The sequence below is a fragment of the Phalacrocorax aristotelis genome, chromosome W (assembly GCF_949628215.1).
Source record: "Phalacrocorax aristotelis chromosome W, bGulAri2.1, whole genome shotgun sequence".
Lineage (NCBI taxonomy): Eukaryota > Metazoa > Chordata > Aves > Suliformes > Phalacrocoracidae > Phalacrocorax > Phalacrocorax aristotelis.
Window position 1 is genome coordinate 25,902,146 of NC_134310.1, and position 21,983 is coordinate 25,924,128.

The window sequence follows — 21,983 nt, forward strand, 5'->3', positions numbered from 1 at the left end:
AAAGGTTCAAAACATCTCACTGTCATGCATCCATGGTAGCCGCTGCCAGCAGTGCCACACGGGGTGGTACAGACACACAGGCATCAGTGAGGCGTGCTACAGGAGCAGAATTGGTTGGTTCAATAACATGCCAAACAGGAAGGTTTGGGGAGGTGGCACAGGGCCAGGGGAACCACAGTCAGGGGGTGCAGGGCTGAGCCCCAGCCTGGCCATGCAGGAGCAGCAGTTAGAAAAGGGGTGTAAACATTGAACAGAAATGAGAGAGGAAAGCTAGACCCTTTGGTCCCAGGCAAACCTTATAGAAAAAGGACCACAGGGGGCCGGTCGGAGTACCCTGTTTTGAGCTGGGGAGGGGGCTGAGAGAAGTATATTGACTTGTGGGGTCATCAGGCCTCTGTCTTCCCCAGTACTTAGGGCAAACTGGCCACCTGGGGTGGCCATCCCCGATACCATACACCCTGGCCTCCTGGGCATTCACAGGAGATGCCCCACTGATCATGCAGAAATGGTGGTTAATGGGAAATTGGGGGGGGTCCTCTGGGTTGGGGGTGGGAAGTGTCTTGCTTGTGCCAAGGAGGTCCCATGGGCGCTACTGCACTGCACAGGGATGGCTGGTCCCCACTGGCCAGAGCAAAGGGAGATGGGTCCCTCTGCTCCAGTGCCCCCAGCCCTCACCTCCAAGCCCTGGAACCCTGGGGGGCAGCAGCGGGGCAGCCCACAGTGGCAGCAAGACAGGGAAGACAAGATAGGGACTGAGGGTTGCTCCCTGCTGCTCCCAGCCCCAGTGATGCCACTGCCAGCCAGGGAGTGGACCCTGTGCGGGGCATGCATGGGCTGCACCCACCAACCCAACAGCCCCTATAGCCCTTCTGGGTGCAGGACACAGAAGTATCATCCAGCTGCCCTGTATATGTACAGCTATTTACATACATACAGGGTGCTCAGCGGGTAGGAGCCTCCCTGTCCCTCAGGGCGCCCAGTGATGCTCAATGGATGTGGACAAGGGGCCATTGTGCTGTGCCAGCCACTCACCAACAGCACTGGGTGGAATGAGACACTATCCCCCACCCCCTCCAGCCCTTTCCTTGTCTCACTGGATGAGGTCAGGGATGGGCCATTTGGGTTCCTCCATCTCAGACAGTCTGGGAAGGGGCAGATCTGTCCCATCACCCAGTCTGAGCTCCAGCCCTTCCCTGCAGCACCTTTCCCATCGGGGTGGGATGGGGGTATGGCCGTGCTCTACACCACTGTCACCCAGTCAGTCTGGTCAAGGGAGGGACAGGGAGGGTCTGTCACTGCAGCCACATCCCCCTCACCCACACTGGAGTCAGGAAGGAGACTCCTCCTGTGGCTGCTCTTATGGCTTATACATGGCTGGAGGATGCTGTAGAAAAGGGGCCAGGAGTTGGGGAGAGGGCTGGGGGGGCGGAAGGGGTTTAACTGCTGCCCTCCTCAGCTGAGCGTGTGTCCGACTTGAGCTTGACGAACTCCTTGGCCACCTCGTCATTGTTGCGTTGGGAGAGGATGCGGAGGACGGTGAGGCCAGTGTCATCCATGTGGATGCGGCGGCCCAAGGGCAGCCAGCAGGCGCAGCCAGGTCGCTGCAGGATATCACGGAGTTGCAGGACAGCGATGCCCACTGTCCGGTCCTCCCGGGCGAAGCAGTAATCCTTCACACACACCTGCAGCTCATAGCACTCAGGGCCTGTCTCTGTCCCCAGCGTGCTGCAGGGGGCAAGGGACAGGCAGTGTTGGCATAGGAGGTCACACTCCCAGGCCCCCTGGCTCTACAACAGCACCCTATATGGGTGCTGCCTCCCCACTGCCCCTAAAAAAGCCTTTCTTTTCTTCCTTTTCCCCAATCCCTGCTTCTACCAATGAGGAAACTTCTACATCATCCCCTGGGGGACAAGCAAACTCACTGGCAGACCCCAGGAGAAGGGAGTCGCCACATCGTGAGGACACATCCCCCAGCCCAGTCCCACATCCCCAGCCCCATGGTGTCACTCACAACTGGAAGCTCTCATTGTACTTGGGGGCCCAGCTGTTGTTCTTGGATTTGGTGGCAAATTTCCTCTTCTTGCCACTGAGGTGGGGCCCAATGATGTTGACCTCAATGAAGGGCCGAAAGATGCCCGACGTCTGCCATTTGAGGTCGTTCGCAGCCACCACTGCAAGGAGGGGGAACATGAGGCTTGCAGGGCATTGCCACCTGCCAGACCCTAGCATCCCAGCCAGCAGACCCCACCTTTGACAGTGACTTTGTGTTCACCGGTGCCAGGGTGGGTGAAGAGCTCCACGTGAATGGACACCTCCCCAGTAGGGTCATCCACACCAGAGCCTGCATGGCAAAAGGAGGAGACATGAGCATCCCCTCCCCTGTGTCTTTGACATCCCTTGCCCACCACCAACCCCACTGGAGGAAGCAGATCACCTGCCATGGGGCGGGAGAGTGTGGGCAGTAGGATTTGACCCAATGTGGCCTCTGCCAAAGAGTTCTGGAGACAGCAGCATGGGTGCAGCAACTGTCAGTGATGGCTGGGGCTGGCACCAGGCTGGGCTGGGGCATGGCAGGACATCCCCAGCACCAGGCTGGCTCTCTGTCAACCCACCCCACATTGGCAGGCCCCAGTGAGCCCCCTTGCCCAGGCAGGGGCTGAGGTGTCTGGGTGGGATGGGGCAGGGTCCACATCCCCCTACTATGGGCAGGGGGTGGGTGTCAGTGCTCCATGCATGGTTATGAACATGGACACAACGCTGAGCAGGAGGAACCCAATCTGGCCCTTGTGCCACAGGGCAGCCATGGCCCTGCCAAGGCTTGTAGCCCCTCCATCTCAGGGACCACATCAAGCCCTGGGGTCCCCAAGCCTGGGGAACTTGGGTGACCTGCAACCAACAGCCCAACTCATCCCCTCCCCACCCCACACCCAAGAGCCACGCATGCACCCATGGGTGAAGGAAGGGGTTCAAGGCAGAGGGACAGGCTCTGTGGGTCAGACGGGGGCCAAGGAGATCAAACTGAGCTCAGCAGAAAGCTCCCAGGGCAGAAATAGCAGTGTAAAGGAGGACACATCCCCATGTGTTACTGCATGTGTCCCCAGCACAAGGGTACCAGGCTGGGGCAAGAAGCTGGTAATGGTACACTTTCCATCCACCTTAATCCTCCACCCCACTCCCAGCGCCCCTTCTCTGCCCCACCCCCAGCACCCCAGGCACCTGCCACCCAGGCAGCCGCGCATGCTGAGCCAAAATGGAGGTGATGGCGGGTGAGGAGGAGGCATCTGGGTACAGGAGGCCAAGCATGGGGTGCAGTCCCAGCCCCTCCGGCAGGGTGCGATGGAGGCAAAGCAGGGCCCGTGGAGCTGGGCTCATTCCTCACACCCCAGGGCAGGCAGAGCTCACCGGAGCAAGGCTAGTAATGGTCCTTCTGGCAGCAGGGTGGGAGGGGGACATGAACACAGCCTCCCCTGGGGCCACATGTCCCAGGTAGACAGTTCCCTGCCTTGCAGGGAGGTCATGGCAGGTGCCCACCCCCAGGCAGCAGCACTGGGGACAATGCAGGGTGCCCAGAGCTTGCAAGCAACGGTGGGCACCCCTATCCCCACAGGGCACAGCCCCCTCTCCCTGGCCTGGGGGGAGAGGGTGGGTGGGTCAAGACAGCTGAGCACAGTTCCTCTGAATTCAGCCTAAAGCAGCCCCAGGAGTGCAAATCTGTGGGCAGAGGGCTCCAGCTCTGCCCACACTAGGTGTCTCCAAGGCCGGCCGTGCTGGGACAGGGCTCTGGTCCACCCCAGCCCACAGTGCTGGGACTGTTACTAGCCCAGGCTGCCAGCGGCAGGCAGGTGCAGGGGCGGGCGAGCAGCACACATACCCTTCTCAGGATAAATTTCTTCACTAAGGGTAAACCTAATACCTTTCCCACCATGAACTAGTGGGAAGGAGAGAGAAAGATACAGCGACACAGAACAGAGTAGAAAAAGAGAGAATGAAGGACATGACATGCATGGGGGATGGAAACAGTGAAAAAAAAGGGGAGAAAAAGAGAGAGAAAGAGAGATCAGATCTTGCAGACAGATGGACAGCTGAGCATCTGGACAACACTGCAGCAACACAGGAGTGCTGGGCACCACCCAGCTCTGAGTCCAGGAGTTCCTGAGGTCAGACTGCAACCAGGGGTGCTGGCACCCACTGGACCCAACCCCACACCCCCAGCATGGCTGGCACAGGAGGCACAGACAGCAGGAGACACACAGACAGCAAATGCATGTCCCTCTCCCCAAGGACACATACAAGCCTGGCTGGGGCACTATGCAATGGCCCATGACCACCAGTGAGTATCTCTGTCCCCTCCTCGAGCAGCCAAGGGACAAAATAAAGGGCAGCATTTAGAGCTGAGGGGTAGTCCTGGCCCAGAGGGTGCCCAGCACCCTGTACCACATGGCTCTGGGACAGGGACAGAACCTGAGAGGCACCTGGCACCCTGGATGGACCCCAAATCATGGGGTATTTGGGGTACCCAGCATGCCCAGTACAGGCCCTGGCACAGCATCCAGATCCAGCCGATCCTGTGTGAGGTCTGAGCCCTGGCCAGGCTGGCACTGCTTGGCCAAGACTGGCAGCTCCAAGGCAGCGCTGGACAAAGGTGTCTGTGTTGGGTGACAGAGGCCATACAGAGTGGATAAACACTGTCATGGCCAGCGGGTGACCCTCTCCCACACACACAGCCCCATTTCTGTGCCAGCCCAGCCACACCCTGGCATGTTCTTGCTGGTGGGGGACTTGAGGGTGCCAGGCTGCCTCTGGGCACTCATGACCCCTCTTCACCTGCAAACCATGGGAGAAAAAAGCCCTTCTCTCCCCACCTATTCCTCCGTGAGCCTGGCTGGGACCCCCAATCCCACCGGGATGGGGGCAGGGTGGGGCCCTGGCCGCGGGGCTGAGCCCCTGTGTGGGTATAGGGGGCCCAGGTGGTGCATCCTACCCTGCGAAGCCTGGGTCTGCACAAAGGTTTTGATGAGGAGGTCAGTGGCCTGGGTGTAGAGGGACAGGGCATAGCGCAGCGACTGCAGGTCAGGGCTCTTCTCCAGGAATGTCTTCTTCAGCCCCACACCACCAGCATGGAAGTATTGCTGGAGTGGGGAGACAAGCACAGGGTCCTCAGTGGCTCTGCTGGAGCCCCCCCAGTGCCACACCAGGTCTGTGCCTCAGGGCTAGAGCCCTCAGGGGCACCCCCCCTTCATCTCCCAGAGCACCCTCACCTTGATGGTGTCCAGTGCCAGCTCCACCACGGCACATTGCTTTGGAGTCAGGCTCTTGGCTTCCTCCCGAACCATGTGGTCCTGCAAGGCACAAATCCTGCTCTCGGGATGGAACCAGGGCCCCACTCACCTTGCCCCAGCCATGCCAGCAAACCAGCACTGGTAGGGTTCTTAAAACAGTACCAGTGCCAGCCTGCAAACTGCCACCCACCCTAGCACAGAGAGGAGCTCAGACCATCTGGCCCCACCCCAGCCCAGCCTCCCAGCCCTCACCTTCAGCTTGGAGAGCTGTCCCAGCTCCTTGGCTGCACTGAAAATCATCTGCGTGCCCTGCAGAGAGCAAAGACACAGGAATGGCCCCAGTGAGCGGCCGGGCTGGGGGTACCACGGCCAGGCTGGGCACATGGTGCCAGGAGCTTGCTGTAGCTCTGGGGGCTGCCCCAGCCCCCCCCAGGCTCCAGGAGGGCAGAAGGGTGCTCCTCAGAGAGCCCCAGGTGCCACTGGCCATGCCAGGCATGGTGATGCAGGCACAGGGAGATGGTGCAGCCCCCATCCCAGCCCCTGAGTTCTCAGCACAGGTGTGTGGCTGGGGGCCAGGGGACCCCAGGGCAGAACATCACTCTGGCATCAGGGACCTCACACCCTGCTCAGCACAAGCAGCTTGGCCCAAGTGTCCCATCCTGCTCCCTGTGGTGCCCAAGAACCCACTTATGAATTAACAGAGCCCAGCACAGCACATCACTGGCACCGCAGGGACAATCATATGACATCTGGGTGGGGAGAGCAGAGACTGAGTGCAGGGGAACAGCAGGCACAGGGAGGCTGTGGCATGGTCCCCCCGTACCCTGTGGTGCTGGCAGCCAAGCCAAACACCCCCCTGCCGCCCAGACCTCTGCCCAGTCCCAGCCCCAGGAAGGTTCCCAGCCCCTTTGCACCCCAGGGAACACCATGGATGGGAGACCCTGGCCGCCTTTGCCTGCCCTGTTCCGTGCCATGCCCATGGGCAGGGGCCATGAAGCCATTCCATGTGGCCCACTGGCACAGTTCCTGGGGATACAGTCCCATGGCACAGTCAGGGCAGGCAAAGGTAGCCAGGGGCTCCTTCCCTGGCCTAGCATCCACTCACTGGGATAAGCCCAAGCTACCTTTCTCAAGTCCTCCAGTGTGCATCATACAGCTGGGTAAACTGGGGCTCAGTGGGGCAGAGCCAGCAATTCCCACCTCCTTCCCCTTCCCAGCACAAGTAGCTCCAGTCCTTCCCAACAATGAGAAACCCCGGCATCTATCCCACTAACCGTTACCTTCTGCAGGGGTCTGGCCTCCCCCCATGTCCTCATTTTGTACTCCCATTAATCCTTCGTGCCCACCCCTCCATCCCCCAAGTTCTGTCCCATTAATGCTTCCCTTGCTGTCCGCATCTTCCCCAGCCAGTGAACAGGCTGGGAGCTGGGGACACTGGTGTCACCCAGAGCATGACAGGACACTGTACTGAGCTGGGACCCCCTCCAACCCACAGCACACAGGACAAAGGACAGGGAGGAGACAAGAGGAGGGACTAGAGTCAAATGGGGAACAGAAGAGCCATGTCCTTACTTCAGTGTGACTGGGCAGCTTCACCCTGCTCTGGAAGAGAACAGCAAGGGACAGTTACTGGTGGCCCCAGCAGCAGCCAGTCATGGGTCTGGGCCCCCCACGTCCCCCAGCCATGCGGGCTCCAGCCCTGTACTCCTCTCTGGCTGTGCCCAATTCTCCGCTGCTGCCACTGGTTCAGCACCAGTTCACACCTGTAAAGGCCCAGCCCCATGTGCTTGCTGATGAACCTGTGATGAGCATGCCAAGTCTCTTCCTGAGTGGGGCTAGGCTTGCTCCCCACCTTGTTTGTGGCTGGAGAAATAGCAGCAGGTGGAGGAAAGCAGCTCACCCAACATGCTCAGTAAACTGGGGCAGGACCCAGTGTCCCCTGTGAGAGGGTGGGGAGCCGGGATGAGCCACAGGCATTGCTCAGATGGATACCAGCATGGCTCTTCCTGAGAGCCAGGTTTTGGGAGCAGGCTGCCTGGAGGGCTGTGCTGGGCCCCCAGCCTGGTGGTGAGGAGCACCCAGACAGAGGGAGAGCCTGTGTGCCTGGAGAAAGCCCTTTGGCAAGTTTTGGGGCTCAGCAAGTCTTGCTGAGGCCCCCTAAGCATCAAGGGGAAGCAGGCTCAGAGGTCCAGGGGATCTCAGCAGCCCCATGGCCCCCAGTATGCCCTGCACATCCCCAGCATGGCCCAGCATCCTGGGGGTCACCTCTTCCTGCCCCTCAGTGGTGGGACAGGTTTGTGCCTGGGATCTCCCATGCTCAGGCACCCCATCCCCACACTATCCCAGCCAGGCACCTGGAGGGGTGCTGAGCACCATGGGGCAGTATCCCCCATGCCTGCCCAGGGATGCATAACCCCTCACATACCCACCCACAGGGACTAAACATGACATGACCCTGGGCGACACACAGAAACAGGTCACTGCCCCCATCCGGCACACAGGCAGCACATCCTGGACAACACGGCACACCTCAACACAACAACATGCCACGCAGGGAACAGCATGACAGAGGAAGCACGGACAAGCCTGGACCTCCAGAGCAGGCAGGTGTGAGGCCACAAGCATGGCCACAGGGCGATGACACACATGGAGCCCATGGCTATTTACCTTCTCTGTCCCCTTGCCATGCTTTCTCAAGAGTGTGCCCTGTAGAAGCAATGTCAGAGGTTGAGTGGTGGGGTGGGGTGACAAGCGTGGGATGGGACACAGGGGATGCAGGGCAAGGCTGGGCATGTGGGGTGACTGCAATCTGGTGGCAAAGACATCACTGAGCACCTAAAGGACAGCAAGGACCAATGGGGGACTGGTCCCTGTTGGGGTGCTGGGCCCATGGGGGAAAGGTTGCCACTGGGATACTGGGTTAGCGTGGGACTAATCCCCAGAGGGATGCTGGGTCAGTGATAGACTGGTGTCTTTGGGATGCTGGGCCAACTGGTCCCCACTCAAATGCAGGATGTTGCACTGATGGGGAACTGGTCCCCACACTGGACTTATAGGTAGGTAGTCCCTGCTGGGATACAGGGATGCTGAGCCCATGAGGGACTGGGATATAGAGATGCAGGAGCCAGCTGGCACTGTGTGTGGGCAGCCTCTGGTGCCCCCACATCCCCCTCCAGCTCTGGCGAGGGAGGGGGGAAGGGGCAGCTGTACTTGGGTTTTGGACGCAGAGTTCTGGTCCGTGCAGTGCTGGGCACAGCGACAATCCTACACTGACCCAGGCCCAGCAGTGGCAAGAGAAACAGTGTAAAATGGGACAGCAGTGCCACATGAGGGGCTCCTAATCAGCCTCTTGGGGTGGGCGGCTGAGTCACGTCTGACGCAGGAGGGGGTAGCACAGGGGGTCAGCTGGCAGGGAAGCCTGCAGGAGGGACAAGCAGCACAGTTAAGGCCAAGCAGGGCTACCAGAAGGGTTTCTTGGCCTGGAGGGAAACTGAGGCACGGGGTGATGGATGAACAAGAGGACCTTGTAACCCATCACCCCAGTCACCCAGCAGCCTCAGCAAGGCTGGGACAAGGGGTCCCCATAAGGTCTGAGGGGAGGCTCAGCCCCAAGCTGCCCTCAGGGTCTCTCCAAACGCTGCTGTTGGAAACAAAAGGTGTTGGGGGACACGGGACGGGCATTCATCCCTGCAAGGATTGGCACCCAGCGCCCACCTACCGGCACCTGCACCACTGCTCCTCCTTGCAAGGGTGCCTGTGGTCAAAGCACAGATGGGGGCAGGACTGTGGGTGGATGTGGTCCTTCCCTTGCCCCACAGGGCATAAGCCCATGGCCACAGACTGAGCAGAAGAGGACAAAAGGAAACTGCTCAGCCAAAGCAGCGCAAGGACCCAGCAGCAATGCTGAGAAGGGAACCCAGGAGTCTGGTCTCCCAGGGCCATATCCCACCAGGGAAAAAGTCTCACAACTCATGCTAGCAACGTGCCCCACCACTGAGCAACGGGGCTAGGGACCATCATGTCCCAGAGAGATGCTCCCCTCCGCAGGCAGGGACTGCCCCTACCCTCAGCCCCCAACATAGCCACACCCCAGCCAGGGCCTCAAGGGGAAACTGAGGCACAAAGGGTTAGGAAGAACAGCCCTGACTTCCAGGCTCACACCACTCCCCTTGCTCATGTCTCCAGTGGCCCCTCTCACCCTCAGCACAGAACAAAAAGATAGGATCAGCCTGGGTTTGGCTGTCCCTGATTACATGGCACTGCCCCATCACCGTCCCCTCCCACCCCATCACTAACCCTTGCACCTCCCCACATCCAGGCACCCCAAGTCTGTCCAAGACCTTTCCACCCCCCAAACCCAGCTGGGGCCATGGGCAAGTGCCCACCAGGAGCCAGTGCCAAACAGGCAGCACAAGGATGGGGACCACAGAGGTGGACCAAGTTGTGAGCTGGAGGAGGATGTGGGCAGGGTGCGGACAGCCACACAAGAAAAAAACTGGCAAGGCCAGGACTGACACACAGCAGACAGACAGACAGGGAGCTACCATACTTACAATCATCTGCCATTGAAAGGTGAGCGGAGCAATTGGAGAGAATAACCGTGACATGAGTGTTGGCCCCCTCCTCCATCCCCCCCCAGCCCCAGGTGCCCCATGGCTGGGTACCAGCCCTGGCCGTCCCCCCTCCCCCACCAGACAGGAGGGGTGTCCTCCATCTGACCTGCCACAGCACTCAGCATTGATGCCCTGCCACCAGCACCACAGGTCTCCAGAGCCCCAAAGCAGCCCCATCCCAACCTGCCCAGTCCTTCATCACTGTGGCAGGGGGCTCTGCCCCAGGGGGACTCAGCTCCAGGGAGCTGGTGGGCCCCTCTTGACGTTCGACTCTGACACATAGCCCCATGCCACCAACCTGCCCAGCCACACCCATGCTAGAGCCCAGAGCACCCTGGGTGAGCTGTCCCCTGCTGTACAGACCAGACCCAGCACAGCCCCCTTCAAGGACTGCCTCCCCTCAGGAAGGTCACCCAACAGATCCACATGTCCATGCCACCTCCTCTGCTTGCTGCCTCCAGAACATGGCATAGCCTCACATGGCAGGAAGGGACAGAGATGGGGACTGGGATGGCAACTGGGGCCCAGTGGCACCAGTGTTCCTGCTAGATTTGTCTCCTTTGGCCAAGGGTGTGTGACCCTGGCCAGGAGCAGTGCAGGGCTGACCTGAGCTGGGCTCTGGGCTGTGACAAGGTGCCAGTGAGGTGGCACCACTGAGGTCTGACAGGTCACCAATGCGCTGTTCCTTACAGACACGGCATGAGGAGGCCCACAGCCCCAGAAAGGTGACACAGTGGCCAGTGGCTCCAGGGACTCCAAGCAAGATCCAGAGTCCAGCTTTGTGACAGTGACAAAAGATGTGTGGCTGGCTCAGAGCCCTTGGTGTCACCCTTCCCTGCCTGACCCCAAGGGAACAGTCATTCAGGCAAGCTTTGGGGTGCATGGCTACATGGAGGACAGACACACAGCAATGCGATACAGAGCCTCAAAGCCTGTAGGCAACCTCCCTCTGAGGAGGGACCATTCCCTTAGCTTTGCTCTGCTCCTCTAGAGCCTGTTCAGCCCATACACACAGAGGAGTTCAGCCCTGCTGTGGGAACATGGCCCCCCATCCCCACATCACCCCCATCCCTGGTGAAGCCAGTCCCTGCTCCCCAGGCAACCCCAGCCCCACAGCAATGCTGACATGTGGTGGCTCCTGGCACCCCAAGAGCCTCCTGATTCACCCCATGGCACAGGCACTGTGCCCACAGCCGGTGCTGAGCATGGAATGCTGCCCCAGCTCAGAGGGAAGGATGGAGAGGAAAGGACCAGTGCCCCACCCAGTGCCACGATGGAGATGGCAGGAAGGTCCTTTGGCAAAGCCATCCAAGAGGGTGCTGGGCTGCAGCGGGGACCTGGTTCAAGGACAACCTTTCTCTCCTCCATCCCTTTCCTGGCCATGAGCTGAAGGCAGATTTGGGGAGGCTGCCAAAGCCCCCACACCCTCGGCTGCCAGTGAGGGCCCCGGCCAGCAATGTCCCACACTGGCCCCATCAGCCACCTGTGTCTCAGCTCCAGGGTCCCCTGTCCCCGGTCCCCCTCCCCATCACTCACCGTCTGGTCAGTAAGCGGGGGCAGGACAATGGTCTTCTCCATCGTGTTCATCACCAGCTTCCAGAGCTCCTTCAGCACCCGCTTCAGCACTGTCTTCTCGCAGATCTTGGCAAAGAGCATCAGGCTGCAGAAAGGGGACAGGGCTGAAGTTCCCAGCACGACACCCCTGACACCACCCCTTGCCCAGTCACCCTGACCATGCAGGTCCCGCACACTCCCCAGGCATTGGGGACGGTGGGGGTCCCTGATGCCCCCCACACTCACTTGCTGTCTAGGAGGTCCATGATGGGCTGCAGGACGTTGTCAGCATCCTGTGCAACGCTGCTGCAGGTGCTGGCGGGGACATTGCCAGTGCCCTTCACCTGGCCCAGGATGTCGCCCATCTGCTTCACACACTCCTCGATGTGTGGCTGGAAACTGGGGACCGCAATGCCCAGGCAGCTCAGCATCCCCCACAGCTGCACCCAGGACCCACTTGGCCAAGCAAAGCCCCTGGCCTGGCCCCAGCTGCAGCTCCTGAATCCCCAAACCTCTCCTTGGCCCACCACCCACACCCTCTTGCCTGGGTGTACCTGGTGGCAAAGACTCGGCTCAGCTCATCCAGGACATTGTTGAGTTTCACCTGCAGTTCCTTGAGGATATCACTGGCTTCTGTGTCCAGCTGGAGGAAGGACAGGTTGGAGAACCTGTCAGGGTCCCTGGCCCAGCCCTGGGGGTTCTCTGCACCCCAAATGCACCCCAGGGCAGGGTGAATCCCATCCATCACCCAACATGCTGGGAGAGCAGGGTGCCATGGGGTGGGACAGCGTGATCCCATACAGGAGTGAGGAACTTGGGTCTGCTCCCAACACTGCAGAGCTAGGGAAGGGGCTGCCTCTAGGGAGAGGGGACTGATCCAGCCCCTCCACAGGGCTCCCTCCTGGAGACCCCCAATACACACCTCCTTCCCACCCATGGCTTCAAACATCTTCTCAAGCTGGACACGGAGCTGCTGGATGTTGTTCATCAGGATGCAGGGCTAGAGGGGGGGATGGAGAGGAGAGTCACCACCAATAACTGTGGCTGGAACAGCTGCCCACCACCCCAGGTCCCTCCAACCCTGCACTGGTGGACATGAGAAGAGTCAGGGCATGGAGCCCTGACTGGCAGCATTTCAGGGACTGTCATCAAACAGAGACTGAGGGCAGGACCTGCATCATGGGAATCAGCACTGGAGCTGAGGTGATGGCTGGGGTCACCATGTGGGGGCAGTCCTGCCTGGCAGCACCAGGCAGGTGGCAAGCTGAAGGGAGATACATCACCACTTTCTCCTTCTCCTTGGAGCAGTATGAGGCAAAATCCTTGGAGATTATCTCAGCATACTGGAGTAGCACATTGCTGATGGTCTGCAGTCAAATGGGGGATGGGACCCACCCAGAGAGCAGCAAAAGGAGGAAGAAGGGAGAGAAGGAAACCATGAGTCCCACAGCAGTGGGACAACCCAACACCTAGATACACCCTGGGACCCCTAGACCCTCTAGATGCACCAGGAGCCACATAGGCACAGACACCAGAAGCCAGATCAGCACACCTGGTCTCCAGAGGCAGCTCCGTCACCAGCACAGCTGTGAAGCCACCAAGCCTGTATACTGCATCTATATCCTCCCATGTTGCAGTAAACCAGTGGCATTTAATTAATCTAGATTAATTAACCAATTAACTCATTAATTAGCTAATCTCCTGTGCTAGCAAAGCTGAGAGCACCACAGGGTCTTGCTTGAGTATCACTGTCAGAGGAGGGGCAGTCTGTGCCCTATGCTGTTGCTTGCAGCTGGAGGGAAGGTGTTAGAGAACGCCCCGGACCAGGGTCCCAGGGGTGCTGCTGGCCTAGCAGCCTCCTTCCCCAGCAGCTGCCCACCTTGGCAAACCTCCGCATGTAGTGCCCAACAATCTGGGGGTCAGGACACTCAAGCTTCTTGATGATCTCGAAGCTCTGGTTGAGCTGGGAGAAGACATCCACCACAGAGCAAGAGAAGAGTGCGTGCTCCGACGTCTGCTGGAACTGGGGAAGTGAGAGGCAATGTCAGCAGGAGGCAGGGAGGACAGATTTTGACCCTGATGGGGACACACTGGGCATCGAGGGACAAGCCCCCTGTCCACCCCCAGCTGCAGCTCCTGTGCCCACTGACAGTCCTGTTTATACCCCATCCTTCTTGTCCCGCTCCAGCGCTCCATGCAGGAAATCCCGTGACACCTCTTCATTCTCATCCAGCCATTGGATAACAAAGGGCTCGAACCAGCTGGAAGAGAGGCCCATCCCTGGTGAGGCCAACCAGCCCCCGGGGTGCAAGCACCCCCTCACCTGCCCCCCCGAGGGCTGCACTCACGCAGGGTACTCAGGCACACGGCTCTTGAAGGAAGGCAGCTCGGTGACGTACTCGTTGTACAGCCACTTCACCTTGAAGTGCAGGTTCATGTAGTCCGCACTCTTGCACAGGCGGTGCTTGTCATGCTCTGCACAGGGAAGCCGAGTGTGTGCGGAGGTTGCGTCGAGCCCCAAACGTGGGGGGCAGCTGTCCCAAGGGCAGCTCCAGGGATGCCAGGGTAATGGGGTGAAGATGAAAGTGCTTCTTGGGTGGGATTTAAGCTAGGCATTGTGTTGATGGGTGGTGGAATGGGTTGGCCCAGGGAACAGGTGAGGTGGGAGCAGAGTGCAGCTTCTGCCTGGTTGCCCCACCCAGCTCGGGACGGTGTTGGGAGACTCACCCTCCATCGCATACTTCATGTCCTGAGCAAAGAGGTTCCACATCACCTCGGCACTGATCTTCCCCACGTTCAGTTCCTGGGGGAACCTGGGGTGGGGGAGAAGCATGGACGTGGGGTGGACCAGCCCTCCCCTTGGAGATACCTCCCCCCCACACCTCCTGCCTGCCTCAGTTTCCCCATCTGTAGACTGGATGTTACAAGCCACTTCCAAAGGACTAAAGCTACCATTGCCACTGTGTGGGCATCCCCCCGGGTGCAAAGCAGGGTCCCCTTTCCCAGCACCTACTCACTGGTTCAGGCAGGGTGTGTAGGAGTTCTTGTCCTCCTCTATAATGGAGACTATCAGGGTGATGAGCTTGGACCAGAAGTCCAGGTTTTTGATGCTGGGGCCTTGTTCCTCAGGGGGCACCTCGCCTTTCTTAGTCTGTAGTGATGGGGACACAGCAGAGGCTCTGGTCACCCCACCTTCAGGGCTCAATTTCATGGCAGGGCTAATGAGGAGGTGGGAGGGCTCTGGGAACACCCTGGAGGACCCCACGCAGTCCCCTCTTGTCTGACCCCCATCTCAACCCTACAGCAGTGGGGCTCAAACCCTGCCCAAGGCTTGGGGCTCATTCTGCATGGAATTGAGCGCTCTGGAGAGGGAGCAGGAGCATTGCATGAAGGAGAAGGGCAGGAGATGGGGAAGGTCAGCAGAGCGCAGTGAGGTCCCCCGCAGCACCCAGCATTCTAATGCATCCCAGCTCCACCCACCCCACACACCGGGTCCGTGTGGTACTCGCGACTGTACAGCTCATGACAGTTGTTGAAGATGTACTCATAGGTGGAGTTGAGGCAGGCTTTCACGCAGTCCTTCACCACCTGGCTGGCTCGGGGTGGGCTCTGCAGTTCCTGGACCTGGGTGTGCGGGGAGGGAGCGGTGCTGGAGGCAGACCTGCAGCCCTGGCCAGCCACCTGGGAGCTACCACGGGGTCAGCGGGACCCCAACCTTGCAAAGAACAAGGCACAGCAAGGGTCAAGGCTCCCCATCAGAGGGATGGGGCAAGTGGGGCCCCAGCAATACCTTCATCCGAAAGAAAGTAATGCTGGTCAGCAAATCCACCGTGGATTTGAGATCCTGCAGCCGTTCAGGACTGCTGGCAGGGAAGTTGTTCTGCCAAAGGGCAAGAAAAGAGCAGAGTTGGACACAGAACTTTCATGGGGCGAGTGGAGGGGGAAGAAACAGCCACCTGTTGTTTCAGACCTTATTAGACAGGTGGGGAAGCTGAGGCGCCTTACCCGGTACATGGAGAGGTCGATCCGCAGTGAGTTGTGCAGCTGGTCGAGGAGTTTGACAAACCGCTCCTTCTGCAGAGAAATGCCCCAGAGCCAGGTAAACAGGAGAAAGGTGGCAGGGACCATCCCCCTTCCCTGCTGCCCCTGGCTCTCTCTGCCCCAAGCCCAGCCCATGCTGCCCCTCACTCATCCCTCTCCTTCCTGCTGTCTTTCCTTCCCTCCTTCCTTCATCAGAGCCCTATGGGCAGGCACAGGATGCCCACAAAGAAGAGCATGTCCTCGCTGGTAGCTGGGGCTCACTGGCAGCCATCACAGCTCCCGGGGCACATGTGGCCATGCCGGGTGAGGTACAGCATCGAGAGGCAACACCGTGCATCCCCTTTGCTCTCGCTGGTGGTGAGTGCCGGAGGAGGGACAGGCTGCTCTGTCTGCCCTGCGCACTTGAGCACCTCCAAGCCTGGGCTTGGGGCAGGACCAGGGAGAGGGTGTGCAGGATTGTCCCTGTGGGCTGTGTGGCCCCTGGGTTGAAGCTTTCAAAGAGCTCAGGAAGAAAGGGCAGAGAAAGAGCAGCTGGGTTCTTGCAATGGTCGCCCACCTTCAGGGCTGAGGTGCTTCAAGACAAGGCCAGGATGGTCCCCAGGAGTTGGACACCTCCATGGGTTCCTTGCTTGCCCAACCGGGCTGCATCAAGGGATGTAGGCAGAGAACCACCCCAGGTAGACAGTCGCCATTGGGGCTGAGTGCCTTTAATTCAGCTTAGCCCAGCTCCTGGCCAGGGAGCGCGGGGCAGGAGGACGCAAAACCCATGCTGAGCTGTGGATCAGGCATCAGCTGAGGGCAAAGCAACCAATCTGCCCCAAAACAGTGTTGGGAGGCATTTCGCTTTGCACCTTTGCCGGGGTGGGGCATTGGACAACCCCGTGGGTCTCTCACAAGAGCCCTGGGTTTCCTCCACAGCACCAGCTGTACTGGGTCAGGGCTGCCCCGCAGGGCTCCTGAGAGCCTGGAGCAGCTCCTGAGTCCTGGGGGAGGACATGGGGACAGGACGGGGCAGCAAGTCCCACGCCCACCTGGCTGCAGCCCGGCCAAGCCCGCAGCCTGCACTGGCGACCGCAAACCTTCGGCGCGCTCGCCTGCCAGAGATGGCAAAGCCAGGCTCTGGGCTGAGACCATGCATCCAAACAGCTGTAGTGCTTTAAAACTGGACACGACAGGTACTCGGGGTTAAAGCGACACGGCCGGGCACTTTAGGACCCAACCTTAGGCTCGCTAAAAAAAGAAAAAGAAAAAAGTTTTTTAAATCCTCCACATCAGAGAAAAGGTGTTTGGTTTTTTCTTCTTGTATGGTTTCCTCTTCTTTCATACCCCGGAGGCACAGCTTGCTCGGCTCTAGCTACCCCCTGCGATGGGAAGTGGGAGGTGAGCCAAAGCAGCCCCTGTCCAGAGCTGCACTCAGCCCTGGCTGCATCCCTGGCTACCCAGCACTTTGCCTGACCCAGGGCTGGGCACTGATCCTGGCTCAACCTGTGCGCGTCCAGAGCAACCACCTGCTGCCTCTAGGACACGCAGGGGGAGGCGGGGCGAGAGCTCAGCCCCTCCCGGCCCACGTCCCCAAGGGCGTACCCGGCGCCGGCACAAACTCACCCTGCTTGCTGCAAGTGAGGCACCCAGCAGGCACGCGTGGGTGCTGGCACAGTCGGGTGAGTTTGCAGCGGTCCCGGGATGCGTCCAAAGCACACAGGGCCATGCAAAACCCAGCAAGCTGCAGGGATGGCTCCTTGCCACCTGCTTGTGATTTTGCCACCAAGGTTTTCCCCTCCTGCCACACTGCCACCCAGCATCCCAGCCTGCTCAGACCCTCATGGTTGGAGAGCAAATTTGGAGAGCTAATTTAGACCTTCTTCCAGGAAGGTGGTGGCTCTTTTCCTTCCTGAAAATCCCGAGTGGGATGAATTTCAGGGCAAGCAGGGGCTGACCCATCTGCTGCTCAGCTACAGTTTGGAGCAGGGTGTTTTGCACAGCCCTTTTTGCCCCCCAAGCCCCCCACCCGCTCCCAAGAGAAGAGAGAGAAGAAGGAAGGAGTGTTTACGCACCATCGGACTTACCCCGAAATTGGAAGCGGCAAAGCGGTCAGACGCCGAGACATTGGTGGAAGCCGTGGTATGGGCATAGTAGGCATTAATGTTGGCTAGCAGGGTACTCATCACTGCTGGCACACCCGGGCACATGTATTTGGAGGAAAGACAGGCAAAATGCCTGCAGAGGGAGGCAGAAGGTGAGGGTGCAGGGCCACAGGAGGGGCTGCCTGTAGGAAGGGGCGCGGCATTTGGAGTGCACGCACAGAGGAGGGGAGGGATGGGTGCACAGGTGCAGGGCGAGCTAGGGGAGCATGTCTGCACCCATGGTGGGGAGGTGGGTGCAAAGAGCAGCAGGGGAGGAAGACGCCAATAGTGACCCCCGCCAACCCAGGGCTGGCGCAGCCCCTTTGAGCAAGGTGGAGGGCAAGTGACTCACGTCATGGCCTGGTAGATGGACTCCACCCCATAGCGCATGGCAAACTCATCCACGATCTCCTGCGCCGTTTCGTCAAAGTACACCTTCCAGGCGTCATCCCCCTTGGCATCAGGGATTTTCACCACCCCGTTGTTTTGCAAATCCGTCACAAAGTGGAAGAGGTTCTGGAGGTACAAATGAGTCCTGTCAGGTCCCCAGGGCTTGTGGTGGCATGGTGGCTTTGCTGGGGTGGGGGTCATGCCCCCCACGCCTGCCTGGGCTCCTCACCTCATGCAGGCAAGTGTACTGTACATGGTAGGGAGCCACCTTCTCCTCGCCTTTGATCTCCACGCTGATGTGCAGCCGGATGGCTCCTGATACAGCCGACTTGTCTGTCCGCTTGTCTGTGGGGGGACAGGAAGGGGGACAAGACGTGAGGCTTCCCCAGAGCAACTCTGCTCACCCCTAGCCCCAAAGGGGCGGACAGCTCTGGCACGGAGGGGCCTTGGGGCTGGGGCCAGGGAGACACCCAGCACCAAGTGCAGCCAGGCCAGGGTACAATTCAGCCAAGGCATTCCAGAGAGGGATTTGGTCATATCTCCAGGCACTACAGAGATGTGGCCTCTCCATGCCTCAATTTCCCCTCTACAGAGGGCCAGTGCTTCAGACCTCCTGGGCAAAGAGTTTTGAGAATGAGCCTGGGAAAATGCTTGATCCCAATGGCTTTTGATATTAAGTGTTTTTAACAGCAGACCCTATACTAATATGCTGAAGTAGCCTTCAAACCAGGGCTGGCAGCATGTCCCCCTGGGAATGCAGGACCAGGAGTCCCAGCCCGAGCAGGCCGTGCCAGGGAAGCTGGTTACCGAGGTTGTACCAGACATCCATCTCCCCACTCAGGGTCCGGACCTCGATGATTGTCTGGCCCAGGAAGTCATCAGACTCCCTCTTGAAGCGCTGCTTGACACGGGACTTAATGTCATCGTCTTCGTCCCAGACGCGGACCTTGATGCGGTCGGAGGAGTTATGGCACTCGCTGGGGAGGAGAGAAGGGGCAAAAGCCCCAGGATGAGCAGGGAAACCTTTCTGGCCTCTCCACAGCCTCTGTTTCCCTAAACAAGAGGGACCATCCCAGCACAGGGCAGGAACTGGGGAAGAGATGTGGGAGCACCAACCCTCCCTGGTTGGCTCGGCATGGCTCTGCACCATGCCAAGATGGCCCCAACACAGCCTGGATCAGCCCCCATCACCAGGAACAAAACACTCCATAGCGCAAAACCAGCACTCCCAGTGACCCCAGCATCCCCCCTCCACCCTCAGCTGGGTCAGGATGAGGCTCTCCACCCCCCACAGGGACGTGCTGACAGCCAGCACGGCTCAGCATGACCGCGGGCGGCCAGGAAAGGGGACAGGGTGGGCCAGGGGTGAACTTACAAATGGAAATTCTCCTCCCAGACTGGATTGAGATTGCCGTAGATAGTTTTAGTCCTTTTTTTTGTCTTTCCAACCTGGACAGTGACATACGGGTCACTGGAACCTGTCTTATCCTTTGCTTGCAGGCCCTGGGCACAGACGACTGCAGCACAGCATGGCGCAGCACATGCCCATCCACACAAGGCACATGCATGGCACACACAGTGGAGAGAACAGACAGAGAGATGAGTCAGTGCCACAGCCACTCCGAGATCCCGCAACAGGCATCTTGTGTCCCCCACCAGAGCCCCAGGGGCTGAAGCCACTTTGCAGGATGAGGGGCAGGAGGCGGGTTGGAGCACACAGTGTCCTTGTGCAAGGGGACAGCCACATAGTCCCCCACGGCACATGGTGCCAGGCACTACCGGTGCCTACCCGTGATGCTGATCTTGGCCGACCATTTGGAGGTGCCGTCCAGGACGCTCTGCTTCATGGCCTTCATCTGCTGTGTGTGTGTGGTCTTGGTCACCCCAAACACCTCCTGAATCAGCTCAAATATCTCTGGCTTGTTGCGCTCCCGGATCTTCATGCGGTCCTTGAGCACCATGATAATATTCTGGGTCCGGTCCTCCGCTCCATGCTTGGAGCTCTTCTCCACTGCCCCTGGGAGAGGAAAGCCATGGGTGAGATGTGGGGGGCAGGCGGCATCCAGGAGAGAGCCGAGAGCTCCCCAAGCCCACCATGCATGAATGAAGTCAAACCTGGAGAGGTCTACACCCTGCCCAGGACAGATCTGCCCTGCCCACCACTTCCCCCATGCACAAGGCAGGAGTCCACCTCTCCATCTCTCCCTCCTCCCTCTCCAAAGTGAGAAGGGATGAGGCTGCAGGCAACAGCTCCTTACTCTGCAGGCAGTCGGCATTGAGCAGGTCCTGGCACTTCTCGTGACACTTGACGCCGCACTCGGCGCAGCGCATGCCCTGCCGGGCAATGCCCCAGAGCAGCCCCTCACACTCGTAGCAGTAGGTGGGGGTGGTGGCTGTCCACACCTCAAAGTTGTGGGGCGTCGTGCAGGAGATGGGATACACTAAGGCTTGCAGAGTCTTCTTGTAAACATGGTTTTTCTGTGCAAGGACAGAAGAGAGTGGGGGAGGAAAGCTCAGGCAATGTGCAGCAACCGAGCCATGCAGCAGGGTGCAGAGATGCCATCCACAGGTGCTGGGCCACATACAGCATCACTGCTGGGTGCGGGCAAGGAGGGCAGAGGACAAACACCACCATCCCCAAGTGCAGCCGTGAGCATCCTGGCTGCTTTGGCATCGCCGGAGGAGGATGCTGGTGTAGCACAGACCCCGCACCCCCATTGCTGGCCTGGCTCAGCTCTCCAACCATGACCGCCCCACACCCCAGCCAGCCCCAGCACCTACCAGCTCCTCATTGTTCAATGTGCTCGAGGCCAGCGCGGATGTGATTCCTGCTTTCCTGGACTGGACCAGGGACTGCGGGAAAGAAACATAATTCCCAGATCTGGCAGACCACAGGCTGTCCCTCCCACACCCCTTTGGGGTCCCAGTGGCCATAAACCACCTGGGGTGGACCCCCACCCCAGATGGGGGAGGGTGCTGGCTGCATGGGCTGGCAGTGGGGACAGCCCAGCTCCCAGTGACGCCAGCACTTCAAAGCACCACCCCGCTGCTGTGGGACTGGAACCAGTTCAGTAGCCCACGGCATTCCCAGTTCAGCCCCAATGGGCACAGCCTCTCAACTGAGACCCTGGGGAGACCAGAGCAAGGATGGCACTTACCATTGCCTGCAGGCAGCCAGGGCCAGCGAGAGGGGGAATAAAAGGCTGTTAGCACTAGCCACCTCACAGCAGAGCAAGTCCTGCCCCTTCCCTGCTGGAACTAGTGGGAACTGGGACAAAACCAACCCCTCACCCAGCACCAGACCAGTCCCTGGGGGGTTTGCCACCCCCAAGCCGCAGCACTGCCAAACCCCAGCAGGGAAAGGCAGTGGCCCCTGCCTGACCCCTGCACTCTGCCCACCCCATCACCACCCACAACCCAACACCCCAAAACCCTGACACCAACACAACACAGTGCAGAAGCATCAGCGGCTGCCCAGGTGAGCTGGGGGGCAGAGGGCACTGGGGTTAGAGCAGCAAGGGGGGGGGGCAGCGGGATGGGGGAGGGCAGGTGGGCTGGGGACAGGATGGAGGCACCCTGGGAGGGCACAGAGTGGAGGCAGCGAGGTGTAAAGAGAGGGGAAGGAGGTGAAGGGCACCTAATTCTGGGCACAAAGGGTGTCTGGTTTCCAAAACTGCTGTCTCTCGTCACCAGGGGGGTGACAGCAGAGTGACCCTATGCATTATAGCCCAGGGGGCTGGATGGGACCCCAACATGGGGACTGGGCTGTAGCGGTGCAGTGTGACAATGGTGGGGACAGGAGCATAGAGTCTGTGCAGCTCAGAAAAGCCAGTGCTACCCCTCCTCTGATATGTGGGTCCATCTGCCTGGCACCACCATGGCCCGAGCTGCGGGGAACTTATGGCAGGTGGGACGAGAAGGGACCAGGGACACAGCACCAGTAAAAAAATGGGAAACCAGATGCAGCCCCAGGAAGCCTTGGG

The 21,983-nt window shown here is 59.6% G+C and overlaps 1 protein-coding gene across 1 annotated transcript in view; it reads right to left on the reverse strand.

Annotated features, from left to right (window-relative positions):
- Nucleotides 1-1,054: 1,054 nt before the first annotated feature.
- The window catches only part of LOC142049754 (protein unc-13 homolog A-like), a 62,811-nt gene continuing 41,882 nt past the window's right edge, over nucleotides 1,055-21,983 (reverse strand). Inside the window, exons 14-45 of the mRNA XM_075077687.1 lie at nucleotides 21,159-21,164; nucleotides 20,782-20,853; nucleotides 20,259-20,478; nucleotides 19,790-20,017; nucleotides 19,376-19,517; nucleotides 18,808-18,977; nucleotides 18,230-18,345; nucleotides 17,963-18,126; nucleotides 17,554-17,704; nucleotides 15,452-15,520; nucleotides 15,237-15,326; nucleotides 14,936-15,070; nucleotides 14,464-14,597; nucleotides 14,174-14,259; nucleotides 13,795-13,921; nucleotides 13,611-13,707; nucleotides 13,326-13,469; nucleotides 12,730-12,813; nucleotides 12,369-12,446; nucleotides 12,001-12,089; nucleotides 11,693-11,845; nucleotides 11,429-11,552; nucleotides 9,833-9,838; nucleotides 7,947-7,985; nucleotides 6,852-6,881; nucleotides 5,532-5,588; nucleotides 5,259-5,339; nucleotides 4,982-5,129; nucleotides 3,872-3,928; nucleotides 2,249-2,341; nucleotides 2,012-2,171; nucleotides 1,055-1,725 (exon numbers count right to left, since the gene is read on the reverse strand). Of these exons, the coding sequence (XP_074933788.1) occupies nucleotides 1,437-1,725; nucleotides 2,012-2,171; nucleotides 2,249-2,341; nucleotides 3,872-3,928; nucleotides 4,982-5,129; nucleotides 5,259-5,339; nucleotides 5,532-5,588; nucleotides 6,852-6,881; nucleotides 7,947-7,985; nucleotides 9,833-9,838; nucleotides 11,429-11,552; nucleotides 11,693-11,845; nucleotides 12,001-12,089; nucleotides 12,369-12,446; nucleotides 12,730-12,813; nucleotides 13,326-13,469; nucleotides 13,611-13,707; nucleotides 13,795-13,921; nucleotides 14,174-14,259; nucleotides 14,464-14,597; nucleotides 14,936-15,070; nucleotides 15,237-15,326; nucleotides 15,452-15,520; nucleotides 17,554-17,704; nucleotides 17,963-18,126; nucleotides 18,230-18,345; nucleotides 18,808-18,977; nucleotides 19,376-19,517; nucleotides 19,790-20,017; nucleotides 20,259-20,478; nucleotides 20,782-20,853; nucleotides 21,159-21,164 (3,639 nt within the window). The 3' untranslated portion in view covers nucleotides 1,055-1,436. The remainder of the gene's footprint in view (nucleotides 1,726-2,011; nucleotides 2,172-2,248; nucleotides 2,342-3,871; nucleotides 3,929-4,981; nucleotides 5,130-5,258; nucleotides 5,340-5,531; nucleotides 5,589-6,851; nucleotides 6,882-7,946; nucleotides 7,986-9,832; nucleotides 9,839-11,428; nucleotides 11,553-11,692; nucleotides 11,846-12,000; nucleotides 12,090-12,368; nucleotides 12,447-12,729; nucleotides 12,814-13,325; nucleotides 13,470-13,610; nucleotides 13,708-13,794; nucleotides 13,922-14,173; nucleotides 14,260-14,463; nucleotides 14,598-14,935; nucleotides 15,071-15,236; nucleotides 15,327-15,451; nucleotides 15,521-17,553; nucleotides 17,705-17,962; nucleotides 18,127-18,229; nucleotides 18,346-18,807; nucleotides 18,978-19,375; nucleotides 19,518-19,789; nucleotides 20,018-20,258; nucleotides 20,479-20,781; nucleotides 20,854-21,158; nucleotides 21,165-21,983) is intronic.